This window comes from Falco cherrug, chromosome 5, assembly GCF_023634085.1.
Source record: "Falco cherrug isolate bFalChe1 chromosome 5, bFalChe1.pri, whole genome shotgun sequence".
NCBI classification, from domain to species: Eukaryota; Metazoa; Chordata; class Aves; order Falconiformes; family Falconidae; genus Falco; species Falco cherrug.
In genome coordinates, this window is record NC_073701.1 from 34,477,885 (window position 1) to 34,492,079 (window position 14,195).

The window sequence follows — 14,195 nt, forward strand, 5'->3', positions numbered from 1 at the left end:
TGAGAAGAAGGACAAAAGCTGAGGTGTAATCGCCCCACTACTTTTGGCCAACACATGGTATTTGCACTTTACTGAGGAATCCAGGGAGCCTAGCTGAGAACTGAGCAACTCGGTGCATGATTTGGGCCTCATCCCTTCATCCGATAGTGGCTGGGGCTCACTGGTACCAAGCTCAGTGTGGCGCTGCCTGAGTTGTCACTGCTGCAGGAGGGACACAGCTGGCAGGTGCCTCTGCCCCATCCGCCCTGTTGCTCACTGCTTCAGGGCTGTGTCCCCCTGGGGTGTAACACATCACTGACATGGCAAGAAGGTACAGTCTGTTTATTGGGTCTTATTCACTATGTTGTAACCTCGGAGGTCAGTGAGGAAGGGCAGGGGCAGCTGGGGTGGGGTGAATATGGGGGAGATGTGCAAATGGACAAACCAGTGCTACAGAGCCACAACAGTCTTTCAAGCCAGCGGAAGTAAAAAGCGCAATGACCGCCACAAGGTACTGAGCTCCAGGATGCTGGAGCCATCGCTCTCCTGCGTGCTGGGCAGAGCCTGGCATCAGGACAGGGCCGGGATCTGTAGCCAAAAACATGACAGACTTCGTGAAACCAGCTTGGCTATTTTCCTGCTTTCCTTCCCGCTGCCCTGGTGGTAGTGGGAGAAAGAAGGGGCAGGATCCCAACTAGAAAGCTTTCACTCTTCTCTCCCCTCAGGTTTTTGCCTCTCACCCCGAAGCCTGTCTCCTGCCTCTGCCACTTTGAGTTGAAGGGGAAGGGCAGGTGGGGAGTGTGAGGAGTTGTCCTGGGGGAGAAGCTGCTGCCTGCCAATGAACAGCAAAACAAACCCCTCCTTGAGGTGAGCAGGGCCTGGTAAGAGGAAGGGCCATTGGGCAACTGCCATGAACAAGGAACAGCTTTTTCTTTTTTTTTGCCGTAGGCAGAGGCTGTGACTTCATGGCTCTCACAGCAGGTCATCCCCAGGGTGGCCTGGATACAGTTCCCTCTGTGGCACAAGGTGACAGACAGATCTCTGTGAAGGCAGAGGTGGAAAATCCTGGGCCACCCTGTACCAGGAGATGGGGCAAACCTGCCCATGGGCAAGCATCAAGGAAGTGGAAACAGTTCAGGGGTCTGTGTGCTATATCATACTATGTCCTGTCCTTTCCCCAAGCAGGACAGCTGTCTCCCTCTCTCTCTCTCTGAGGGTACCCATGCCACCAGGCACAGCAGGTCATAGGAACCCAGTGGCCCTGGCCATCTGGGTTCAGGAGCAGGAAAGTGCCCCTGGTGTCACTCCCAGGGTTCCCTTTCAGACTTACTCGCTTAGAGGAGGCTGCATGCACGTTTCTTCGTCCGTGTGGGCTGTGGGCAGAGGACTGCTCGGATGGCCTCGTCAAACACTGTCTTGAGGCCACGCTGCGTCAAAGCTGAGCATTCGAGGTATTTCACAGAGTCTGTCAGGAGGAAAGCAGGTGCTGTGATGGGGAGGAAGGTGACGGGGGTAGGCGGGGGGGTACCCAGGAGTCTGTTGCCAAGGGTACTCAGAAGAGAAACATGCAGGATGAATACTATAGATCACATCAAGCAAAAAAAGATGCACATGCCTATATCACCAACACCTTTTGAGGCTCACATCACTTGACAGCCACAATACCTTCCTCCCTCAGTGCCCATTTTACATTGTCCTGAGGCACATACACATCACCTAAACACCCCGGGTCTTGTCTTGATATGAGGTCTCACATCTCCTCAGGCTTCAAGTATCATTCAGACTGCCTGGCTTCAAACACCTCTGGTGGCATCTCAAGTCACATGGCACCTCCCTTTTGGGACTTTGTATCCACAAATTCTCAGAGCCCTTGTGCAGGAAAGCAAGGCACCTGGCTCTTGCCTGCATTGAATAAACACAGCTCAGGTGATCAAAGCCATTAAAGATTGTCAGGACACACTGCACTCACTCAGGCAGTCTTGATTTCAGGGCAAAGCCTGCCAGCTGTACAAGACCAGGGTTTGCCTATTCTCCACCCTTGTAGCCAGAGCAGAGCCATTGCATGAGGCTGTCTATGTTATCCTGGCCAGACACTCTCTCCTCCAAACTCCTTGTTGAAAACTCCCTCCAGCTGTGTTCCCCACACTCTCTCCTGCCTGTGCGTGCTGCATCTGAGAAGAGACGTTACCTGGAACACACATTTCTGCATGTCCTGGAATACAGGAGGAAGGTGATGCCCCTGAGATGTGTGGTGGGGAAGGATGCAGATACCTGGGGTTGCATGTATAAGCCCCAGCAGTCAGAGGCAGGGACAGGAAGCTGCAGTTGCAACTCTTCCTGCGAGATGTTAGAAAACTCACTCTTCCGCCTCTCTCCGGATGTGGAGGGGAGGCCCCAGCACAGCAGCTGCAGCTTTCACAGAAAAATATTGGCCCAGAGAGAAATAGCAGAGTAAAAAGGGAGGAAAATGTGCAAGTGTATGTTTGTGTGTGTAGGATGGCGGCCAGAGAGAGGCAGAAAACAGAGGGTTGAGGCTTCCTCAAGGAGCAGATCTTCTTCCTGAGTTTCCTGAAGTGCATTTTGTCCCATGACCCTTGATGTGTCTCCCTGTGTCCCTTGGAAATACCACTGTAAGATACTTCTAGAAAAGCCTCACTAGGTTGAAGGGAAGCCCTTATCTTCTGCCTCTCTCCTTTCAGTATGTCCAAGATGTTGCCCCAAGCACATACCGATTTCCTTGGCTAGAGCAAGGCCCTGAGGATATGTAATTGGGGATAGCTTCTTCTCCTTCAGCTTCTCGATGGTGTCTTTGTCATCACGAAGGTCCAGCTTTGTGCCCACAAGGATGATGGGAGTGCTAGGGCAGTGGTGCCGCACTTCAGGGAACCACTATCAAGGGAGAAAAGATGTGAGAAGTCACGTATATGGGCATGCACAAAAGAAACAAAGAGGAACCCCTGAAAAGATGTCAGCAAGATAGCTAACAGCCTGTTCTTTCTCACAGTCTTTCAATCCAGTGTTGGGCACTACAGCCTAGCCCAGACCAGCCCTCGTTGCTCAGTACTCAGGCAAAAACCCTGACATGGAGCTCAGATTCTGTTAAGCAAAAGCACAAGCTGTTCTCCACCCTTCATGGCTCCCTGAAACCCAGGGAGGAATTTGGAAGTGGTAGGAAGGAAATACTACGTTGTTCTCTTCTTTAATCTCTCCCTTCTTCCCTCACTTCCCATCCAAAGGCTGTGGGTACCCGCTTCTCATGTCCTATGGAACGGTCCTGCATCTGTGCTGTGACAGTCTTGGCTGAAAGATGCAATCAGAATATAAGCCTGTTGTCTCACAGCTCAATAACCTAGCAAGATGAGTACTAGCCCATTAATAGGGTTGGCCACCTTCTTTGAGATGACCTAGAAGACCTCTGAAGGAGGCCGATATTGTAGTTTCTTCTGACTGACACAAAAAAAGTTACTACCTCCCTGAATCTAGCTGTCCTATTAGCAATCTCCACCCACAGGCACTCTGCTTGCAAGATTACCACCAATCTCACCCTCCTCAAACCCTGATGGACCAGAATATTGTGTCTCACCTTAGCACGGACATTTTCATAAGATGCTGGGCTGACAAGGGAGAAGCAGATCAGGAAGACATCCTGTAGGCATACAACCATGGTGCAGAGTTAGGAAGAGAACATGGGGCTGCATGACAGGAGTCGGGGAGGGGAGAGAAGAGCTGGGTGTGCAGCATCCCCCCTCTGCAGCAAAGGGTCATGCGAGGGAAAGCTGTATCACAATGTAACACAGTCCTGACTGCTGCTAATTGCCTCTAGAGGAGAGAAGGATATTTGCTCCCCTGACTCGTGGTAACCATAGCCACCACTATCAGAGGAGCCAAATGTTGAACTATGAGGATGGGGTTTTTGCGGTAGGCACACTCATCCTCATGGGAAATGGCCTGACAGCATCCTGCTCATTTCTCACAGAACACCAGAGATCTTTCAGGCCAGAACAATTTTGCGTGCTGTTGAGGCAGAGTTAGGCTCAGCCCAAAAAGTGCACATGCAGGACTCAGATGAGGTGGAGTTTTGGTTACCCATGTAAGTGCTTCCCCTGGGCATGGCAGAATTTAGACTTCCATTCAAAACCAAGCCAAACCAAGCCAAGCCAAGCCAAACCAAGCCAAGCCAAACCAAACCAAACCAAACCAAACCAAACCAAAATAAAACAAAACAAAACAAAACAAAACAAAACCAGCTCTTCAGGGTTATATTTATTTTATCTAACTTCAGCTAGCTAGAACAAGGGTGTAAGGCCCAGCCTATCCATTTCTATACTTCTGCAACCATTAGAGGCAAAACCTTGGAGAACAATTCCCCCATCTATCCTTGGGATGTGTCTGGGGGCAGGTGCAAGCATGTTGTTGAGAAATGTGCCTGCTTGCACTGACTGCAGAGGGAGTAAACATCTTATACCAGGCATCCAACTTTTAGGTGGCTGAACCTAGCTGAAACAAATAGTGCCCTCAATTCCTAGCCCTTTCAGTTGCAACAGCAACATTCAGACCAACACCTGAGGCAGCAGGGTCTTTCTGAGCTTTTCAAGACACTGCTTGGAACAACATCCTCCAGTGAAGGTGATCTTTAAACCCTGAAATCACTCTGTCAACATGGTGAAAAGCTGGTGAACACAGTAACTAAGGCATCCATTTGTTCTGCTAGTCTTGGGCTTAGCTGAGGCATCAGCAGATCATATACATTTGTCCACACACTAGATCACTTTTAAAAGGCAGAAGCCAAAATAGTGGAGTTCAAAAAAATCTGAGAAGCTTCTGCCTCAGCTCCTAATTCCCTGAGCCCCTTTAACTTCACAAAAGGAGGGTTTTTTACCAGGGCTGTGTAAGGCATCTGCCCCACACTGAAATCTATGTGATCTGGGCTTCTAAGTATCTTTGAAGATCTGAATTTTCTTTCTAAGTTACACCAGTAATGAAGTTTAGAGAAAGACTTCAAAATACCCTCAGATGTCTTTTACCTTTAGGGTTTCAAGGCACTTGTATACTAACAGAGGGATTCTCAGAAAAGAGCAGAGAGAGTCAAGAATAGTCCTATCACTGTTTTATGGCAAATGTTGATTTTTGCAGCAGGGGGTGGAGGCATATCTGAGGGAGGAACAAGGGAGGAGGGGTGTGGAGTGTGACCCACCGTCTGCGGGTAAGAGAGTGGCCTCAGCCTGTCATAATCCTCTTGTCCAGCAGTATCCCATAGCCCCAGATTTACAGGCTTGCTGTCAACCATCACGTTGGCGGAATAGTTATCAAACCTGAAATTCACAGACATAGGCCATAGCTCAAACAGGAGAAGGAGCCCTTCCAGTAGTGTAGGTGGGATTCACTAGGTGCACCCAGGAGCAAAGGGTTATGATTTCTCTTCTCAGCTCACTTGGGTGATGCTGGTTCCTTGTGAACCTTACAGACTTCCCACTCAACATCAACCTCTTCCCCACCACCTAGCCGTCCTGGACAGGTGTCTGGCTCCAGCTCCACCTTTGCCACCTTGCATGCAGATCCACAAACCCTTCAGTTTCCCACTTTTTTCCCCAGTATCCTTCCTGCAACTGTGTCTGTTGTAGCCAACTCCCTGTCTACCTTTTGTGCTCTAAACCCCAGCTTTCTTCTTAAAAGTGAAGAAATGTCTTATGTAAAAAGCTACCCATGTCCCTGAAGCTCCCCCAGGGCCCTGCACTCCCCAACTCCCCTGCTGGATCTGAGGCCAATAAGCCAAGTTGTGTCACCTCAACTCTTTGACAACCCAGCATGAAATATTTGAGAACAGCTGTCAGGACTGTATGCTTGAGGGCAAAGGCTTAATGGAAAAAAAAGGATATTAAATCAATAGAGATCTTCCTCCCCTTGTCCTAGAAAACTTTATTTCCTGTTCCTTTTGGTATACTTTTTTCAGGCTAAGGTGAGGGAAACCAGTGTTAGGAAGGGACCAACACAAAGACATTGTGAAGTGCTTATGGCATACACTGCCGTCGTAAGATAAGCCATGCAGTCCAAGAGAATAAAATGGCCTCCCTTTCACATCTCCAGACACAAGCCTCACACAGCAGGAGAAACAGTGTGTGAGAATGTGTGCACAATGCATAGTCATTTCATGGCTACATGCTAGGAAGGGATGGTGCCCTTCCACGAACCAGCTTCCGAGAAAAGGTGGGTTCTTGCTGCCACAGCCATTTTTTTTGCAATAGCCATTGCAAATTGGTCTGGAGAAAAAAGTGAGGCTCTGAGTTTTCCTGCACCTGTCCTTCCCAAGGAATCTGAACCTGAGCTGGCAGTCTGACATGCTGTGCCTAGCTCCTTTTTCCACCTCCGGGAGCATGTAGTCATACTCCATATCCCAGTGGTGTGGTAGAAACGCATGTGGTATGCATCCCCAAACATATCCCCATGCACTGTGGGGAAACAAATGCATCTGACTGCTCAAATTAAAGAATTCCTAAGCTTGCTCCTTATTCCAACAGTCTGCAGGTCTATTCCAGCCGTGCACGTACATTCATTTGATTGCATAGGGCAATTCTACTCTGGCACTGAGCTGAATCGTGCACTTCTACCATCAGGGTTATCAGTGCCTACTCCCATGACAGCAGGTGCCTTGGACAAGGAAGGAAGTGAAGACCCTTGTCCATCCAACTGCCTTCTTTTGGGTCTGGCCCAATATTTGTGTCCTGGTGCCTCATTGTTTTGCCTAGCAGGACCCCATCTACTACTTCTAAACTCAGTTGGCAGATAGGCCTTTGGATTGATTTGTGTGGGCCAAATATCCCATTGGTACCAGGAGTTTATAAGGCCACTTGTGCTTCTGCTGAAAGGTGACAGATCTGAAGTGCAGAGGCACCTTCACTGGCTTGGCAGCCCTTCCTCTGCTGACATGGAAATTGCAACCCTGCCTTCAAAGTGCACAACAAGGGGGTTCTGCACCCCCTTTGCATCCTGCTTTCCATGCCTCCCACCCACCCCAGGACCTCTTTATGCATTACTCACACAGTGGGGATGTATTCTCCTGGGAAAGCATTAGTAGTGTAGCTGATAAGGAGACAGGTTTTCCCCACAGCTCTGCAAAAGAAAAAAAATAGCAGCAAGTCATGGTAGTGCAGGCAGTCTTGCTAGGGTGAGATGGGGATGTGGTAATCCTTCCACACCTCTAAGCTAACCCTGTCAGGAGACCCCTGAAAGCAGAAACACCTTCACAGGACCACACTGTGCATAACAATAGGTTAGACAATCGGCAGGAAAAAAGACAGGATGTCACCCAGAAGTGTTTGTTGTCTTCAAGCACGAAAGTGTTTTTTTACTGTCTGGTACAGGGATCACTCAGCTAAAACCCATCCACCCTGAGCTGGTGGTGAGAACCTGTTTTCCAGTGCATGCACAGTGCTGTACGCTCAGAGCCAGACAGGTGTACTGGGAGTACCATGACAGGGCTGCCCGGCCAGCTACAGCCCCTGAACGCAGTAACTCCTGCCTGCTTCAGCAGGTGCAGTGGCCAGGGGCTGATAGCAGCTCTTCTTGACAGCCACAATGCCCAGTCTTGCCTGTCTATGGTAAGCTACAGTAATCTGCAGCACCACTCGCAGAGCGAGCTGTAAGCAGCCACCAAGGTGCCTCTCCCTGTGGCTGACGGGGGCTGCTGGTGGTGTTTCTGAGCTAGAAGCTGGTGCTTCCTCTCTTCTCAGCCTCCCCCACAGCCATGTTGCAGCAGGGTGGGGTGCAGATAAGCTGGGGTAGTAGCAGGGTCCAGAATGGGTGGGAGCATCGGTGTGAGGGTAATGGGTGAGGGGACAGTGAGACTATCAAGGGGAGGAGAAGGTGTGGTGCGCAAGGTGAAGCCTGTGGTGAGGGAAAGAAGTGGAAAGAAGCCGGAGCAAGATAAAGCAGCCAGGACAGGTGTGGGAAGGAGAGTCCTCCTCCCCCTGGGTTGCTTTCCTCAGGTCTGTGTGGCCTTGAAAACTCTGGCCATCTTGCAGTTGAAGCATGTGTGAAATGGAGGTGGTGAAAGTAACTTGCCGCCTCAGCCTACGAGCACAGCCACAGGATGAGGGAGATGTCTTTCCTAAGGGAAAGGCTGGAATCCTGCCGCTGGGGATACTCCAGCCATCTCAGCTATACCTGCAAAGTCCTCTGATGCAGACAGAGCTGCAGCCCTGCCTTTTGTGTGCCCTTGATAAGCACAGCTGACATCTTCACCCTCGTCACAAGGCACCTGCCTTGGTCACTGTCCTGTGGGGCAGCTGAGGAGGAAACTGAGCTCTTCGGCACACTCTGACACTTGTTTCTTCCTTCTGACACCTCCCTTTCTTAGGTCCTCCTCTCTCAGTCCCTTCTTTCCCCCCCCATCTCTCCTACTTCCTTCTTATCATAAAGATATTGAGGGAGGGCGTGGAGGCTTCCTGAAGGTAATAGCTCAGGAGATCGATGGCACCGTGAGTGGGTCAGTCATGGAAGCAGGGAAACAGTTCTGAATTAGTGTGGTTGAATAAGAGAGGAACCCAAAGGGTCACTGAGGGGGTGAAGATTGCAACAAAGCTACCAAGAAAAGAGGTGAGGTTAGTGGCACCTGCTGGTTCCTAGAACTGAACTCAGGCACTGTTATGAGGTTGGTGATGTGTGATGTAGGGGGCTGTGGGGCCAGAACATCTATGGAGCAATGTGAGGGGCTTAGCTGAGTGACAGCAGAAGGTCCTGTGGTGGGTAAGGTTGAGCCAAGGCAGGGTGACATGGCTGGTATGGCTGGAAGGGAGGTGAAAGGTGGTGAACCAAGAGCTCAGGGCAATGCAGGAAAGATGGACTGCTGTGTTGTAAAATGGTGAGGTAAGGTGCACAGAGAAGCAAAATGACAGGACGGAAGATACTTAAGATGAGTTGCATTGGAGGGGTTGAGAGCAGGACATGTTGTGGGGTTAGCCATGATATGAGGGGAATGCTGCCTTGAGGAGTCGCTACAGAATTAGTGCAATGTGTGAGGGGGAAACTGGGGGGTTAACAGGGCAACAGATAAGTGCCCAGTAGACTTGTTCATCCAGTTTTAGCTTGCAGCCTTCAGGGCACTTTTCTTAGAGGTAACGGTTTTTATTTGGGGCTCTGTCCTACCTTGTTCCTTCTTCCCGCTGCCTTGCCCCAGCCCCTAACATGTACTGTTACGTTTGCAGATGCCTTCTTCCCCAGGCAAGTTTTGAAGGAGGAAGTGACTGTGGGGAGCGGGGCTGCTGCAAATGTCTCTTCATCTGCTACCTGATAGCTGCCCCAGATAACAGTCTGGCCAGCTCCTAGCTGGGAAATGAATTAACCTACTCCATGCCAAACATGGATTTTCCTCCCCTCCCTCCCCTGCATCTACTCATCCTACAGCACGAGAAGAGGCCCTGTCCACCCCACCTCTCCCACCCCTAGCACTACTGACTGCTTCGGTTACTGATGGCTTAGATCATGCTAATTCCAGGGATCACAGGACATGGGCAGTGATGTCATCATGCTGTGAAGGCAAGGTTGTGTTACCTCCCACTTGCAAAGTGGCACATGCTTGTGCCTGTCCCAGTGAAAAGTGCTCCTCCTCCTTGTGCCCACAGAAACACTTTGCCAAACAGTCTCCCCCTCACCTTGATACAGAGATAACGTGCCGAAAAAAGCTGAATGCAGAGATACTGGCAGATGTCTCATCAGGACCATAGTGCCATGCCCTCTCCCAGTCAGTCCCAGTGAGCAGATGGCTTTCAAGGAGCCATTCACCTGCAGGACAACACTTAAACCTCTCAGGTTTTAAATCTGACTCCTGCCTACAGGTTGAATCTGGCAGCAACGCCACCGCCTCCCCTGTGTGGGACAGACCTGCTCCACTTTCCATGCTCCTTCTGCAGATGCCCTTCAACATGCCCTCTTCCACACCCTCTCCAGAGGAAGGTCCCTTGCCCTGGGGAGTGAAGACCAAGTGGGAGAGGGAATGCAGTCTGCAGGAGGTCATAAGCAAAGCTAGGGAAGTGTCACCAAGCAGCCACCTTCTTTCTTGCCCCTTGTCACCACCCCTCCTTCCCTGCATTCACAGCAAATCAGCAGAGTACCTACCCGTCTCCCACCACGACACACTTGATGGCTTGCATGTCTCTGGACCCGTGGCAAAGGACAGCACCTGGGGCAAAGGAAAGTCAAGCTGAGGCAAACAGTGGGGAGACACGGGCAAATCTGGGTGTCAGTCCTTGTGCTGCAGTGAGCGGCAGGTTGCAGGGAGGAGGAAGTGGAAGAGGGAACTTTACTTGACAGTCACCCTCCGGTCTCTCCTCCCCTCCTACCACAGCAGCAGTTCTGCGGCCAAAGCCGTTAGCTGAAGGCGGGGCGTGTATGACTTCATGGTTGGGATGATGACTGCTGTATTTTATTTTTTTCTCCCTGCATGTCTCACCCACTCCCTTCCCACTCCATCCTAGTGGATGGCTGGGGGAACCAAAAACTGCTTTTACAGGGGAACTGGACAAGGGTTAGAAGCAAGGTGAGAAATGGAGGGGCAGATTTCTTCCTTCTTTATCATCCGAACTTTGGAGGAGATGTAAGCAGGGAAGGCAATCTGAAGTGGGAGTAGTAGGGTGATGTGGGGCAATGAAGATTTTTCAGGTCTTCCCAGTGCCCGAGTGTCAATGGTGAAACATCACAAGCAACTATGCTTTCTGTGAAGGCTGCACAAGGAAGTTAAGCAGCCTCTAGGAAGCAGCAGCTTCCAAGGCTGCTCTACGCCCCCTCTCCTGTGGTGCTGCACTTGCCCACCTTCCCAGATTACTAGTGCAAAGAAATACTGTGTGAACCTGTGTGTTCACTATGAAGTGGAGCAAATGTATCAAGGGATGCAATTTCTCTCGCCTGCCAGTACTGTGAAAGCCAAGACTGGTGGACGAGAGGAGCTCCAGCACACCAGCTTCTCCCTATCTATCCTCTTCCCTACTTCTGTGCAAAAGCAGCCAGTGGGAGCTGCTGCCAGATCTCTTCCATCTTGTCATAGAACCATAAAATCACAGAATGGTTTGAGTTGGAATTGACCTTTAAAGGTCACCTAGTCCAAACCCTGTGCAATGAGCAGGGATGTCTTCAACTAGATGGTTGCTCAGAGCCCCATCCAACCTGACCTTGAATGTTTCCAGGGATGAGGCATCTACCACCTCTCTGGGTAATCTCTTCCAGTGTTTCACCACCCTCATTGTAAAAAATTTCTTCCTCATATCTAGTCTGAATCTACCTTTTTAGTTTAAAACCATAACCCATTGTCCTGTTGCTACAGGCCCTATTAAAAAAATCTCTCCTCATCTTTCTTGTAAGCCCCCTTTATGTATTGAAAGGCCACAATAAGGCATCCCCAGATCCTTCTCTTCTCTAGGCTGAACAACCCCAGCTCTCTCAGCCTGTACTCATTGTGCTCAGAAGATAAAAGAATTATAGAGCTAAGCAGCAAGGACAAGAAGAAAGCAATCACCCTAAGAAAGAAGAGACAAGGATCAGAAAGATCTCAGGAGATTCTGCTCCTTCCTTTTTCTTCTTGAAATGAGGGTCTGCCTCCTCTTCCTTCCTTCTCCTCCCATGCAACACTAAGCCTGAAAAAGTGCATTATGTGTGCACAACTGTGTGCTCCAGCCTGAACTGATGAGTGGATGAGCAGGAGATGCATTTTATAGAAGGAGGGATGTGGTGATGCAGAATTAATTAGAATTTCCAGGCTTTGTCAGAAGGCCAGTTAGACCAAGAACAGTGGGGTTTCAGCTGGGTTGTTCCTGAAGGAGGGAAGTCTGAGGGAAAGCATTTCTCCAAAGGTTGGTGACTGTTGTGCTGCTGCAGCCATGGGAGGCTGCTGCAACTGACCTGCTTGGGAGAAGAGCTCTCCCATCCACCACTCAGTGCTGGCCGTGACCCAGAAACCCTCAACTGTGGAACGTTTCCAAGTCCTGAGGCTATGTCAGAAGCACTAAGCGACCAGCTGTACTAGGTGTTCCCTCTGTGGGTGGTAGGGAAGCGGGAGAAAGGAAACCCACTGACTCCTCTGCAGGCAAGAGCAGGAACAGGCCATAGGAGTACAGGTCAGAGGAGGACAGAAGAGAGAGTCACAAAGGCTGTTACAGGGAGGAGCTGGAAAGGGCAGGCAGGTGCAGAATATGGTGTGCCAGGAGACAGGGATTCAGTCAGAAGAGAAGGCAGGTATATCTGGCTCTAGAGAGTGCTACTGGTGGATGGAGAAAAAACACTGCAGCTTCCTGGGCAATCAGACACATTGAGAGGACTCTGTGGGAGACATCTGGGTGAAAGTGAGGGCCCAGGGAGCTGGTGCTGGTGGAGTCCTTAGGGATTCAGGGAGCTCTAGGTTGGGCAGGCAGACTGGGACAATGAAGCAGGAAATTAACCGCTTTCTGGTCACTGTTGAAATGGCATTTGGAATCAACTTCTCCAAAGGAACATTTCCATTTTTACCAGGTCTTTCCAATAACCCTTATGTGCCTGGGGAGAAGCAGGGTGAGAAAAACAGAGTGGACACCCTGGGGTAGAAAACATGGGGACTGAAAGGAAAAGAGCTGTGGAGAGCTGGAGAATACATTGAGTCTCACCTGGGACAGTAACAGTCATGTGAGGATAATGAGGCTAGGGATGGGATTCAGTCTAAGGGAGACTAGATGGAAAACTGGTTGGTGCCACAGCAGGACCTGGTGGCAGGGACAAACAAGGACCTGCTGAATGCCAGTGTGCACTTTTGTCCTTGTAGTATGGCTTATGGGCTTGGGGGACCGGCAGCATGGAAGGGACTGGGGAAGAAAACAGGTTAAAATTGATCAGGGAGGAGGGACTGTTGTGAAGACCTCATGTCCCAGTGAGCCCCATGTCAAAGACACTGTAGTTCTGTACAGCCAACAATGAGCTGTGGAAGCCCTGGCAAGAAGATATATCTCCAACCCACTTCTGGGCAAATTGCTTTTGGAAGATAATTGCCTGCTGCTGCTATGGATGGTCAGTTCCCATCTGAGTCAGAGATCTGTGCTGTGAATCTATAAACACCCCTCCTCCACCCGCGCCTCTGTAAAGTGATGATAAGGATCTACACAAACGCTTTAGGGTGGTTTTTTCCATCATATTTAAATTATTAAAAATGGGATATTGCGTTCACATAACACATATATTGTAATCACTCTGAGAACAGCTGGCGCCTGCTACATTAAAACCTCTCGGTTGTTACATACTGCAGTAACGGGAAAGCAACTACAGGAAACTGACCCATAACCCTTAACTGAGCACATAAAGATCTGTTGCTGCTTTGATGTCCTCTCACACCACCAAGAGGTGCTCTTGGCATGAATTTCCTCCTGCATGTGCAGCAAGGCTGAGGGAAGGCAAGCACCCATCTGGGGTCTCTTGTTCCCTTTGCTGAGTTTGAGGAAGATGCTGATGGAAAAGAATTGCTCAGCGAGACAGTTTTGCTGTGAGAGACTTCCAGGGCCCTGGGCTGGGTCATCTCTGAGTGACCCATCTGTGCTGGTTTTGCATGGCACCCATGAGAGATGGCAGGCAAGGGAGGAAATGCATGATACCATTTTTCCCCCCACAAGGATCCAAAGCAGCGAGAACCACTCCATCTCCCCCTCTCTTTCTGTGGGTTTCTGATCCCTTAGGGAGGGTGGGAAAAAGGTGAGGGGGCTCTTGCAGAAATGATGTTTGCACTTCACAGCCCTGCACAGGAGGGCAGGAGCTGAGCATGAGGCTTGTCCTTCAGCATAGAGTAGCAGGAACAATCCTTCATTTCCTGGGGGAACACAAGGCTCATTTTTTTGCACACACACGGCACAGCCAAGTGGGTATTCTTATTACCCTGGGCCCTAATAGGATTTATTTTCTGTAAGCTATCATTCACGCAATCCCGAGTGGCTGTGAGACCTCTTCTGTGTGTGCTGGGCAGGAAAAAGAATAATTTACTTCAGCCTGGCTGGGCTGCAAACTGTCCCTACTTGCTATATTCCTCTTTTGCGTCTTCCCACTTCCCCATTCACGCATACCACCTGCCTCCCGCTTTTAGTTCTTGCTTTGCTGTTTCTCCAAAACTCCCACCCCCTGATGGTTGCTGCCCCCCTCTCCCCTCACTGCTGTGGTTTCTCACTGACTGCCAGGCTGGTTTGGAAAGCCTGCCCTGAATTCAAAGCTCAGGTTGTAAC

The 14,195-nt window shown here is 50.1% G+C and overlaps 1 protein-coding gene across 3 annotated transcripts; it reads right to left on the reverse strand.

Moving 5' to 3' along the window:
* Window positions 1–306: 306 nt before the first annotated feature.
* On the reverse strand, window positions 307–10,296 carry RAC2 (Rac family small GTPase 2). 3 transcript variants are annotated; one of them, XM_005446724.4, is made up of 7 exons: window positions 10,090–10,296; window positions 7,015–7,086; window positions 5,174–5,291; window positions 3,563–3,625; window positions 2,709–2,868; window positions 1,310–1,444; window positions 307–567 (listed from the first exon to the last, which is right to left on the reverse strand). In XM_005446724.4, the coding sequence occupies exons 1-6, from the start codon at window positions 10,122–10,124 to the stop codon at window positions 1,314–1,316; spliced, it is 579 nt and encodes a 192-aa protein (XP_005446781.1). In that variant the 5' UTR covers window positions 10,125–10,296; the 3' UTR covers window positions 307–567; window positions 1,310–1,313. The 3 variants fall into 3 exon arrangements, with proteins under 3 accessions (XP_005446781.1, XP_027671866.1, XP_027671868.1); XM_027816065.2 differs by having other exon boundaries at window positions 1,314–1,444; window positions 10,090–10,289; XM_027816067.2 differs by lacking the exon at window positions 307–567 and having other exon boundaries at window positions 1,384–1,444; window positions 2,705–2,868; window positions 10,090–10,293.
* Between the last annotated feature and the right edge of the window lie 3,899 nt (window positions 10,297–14,195).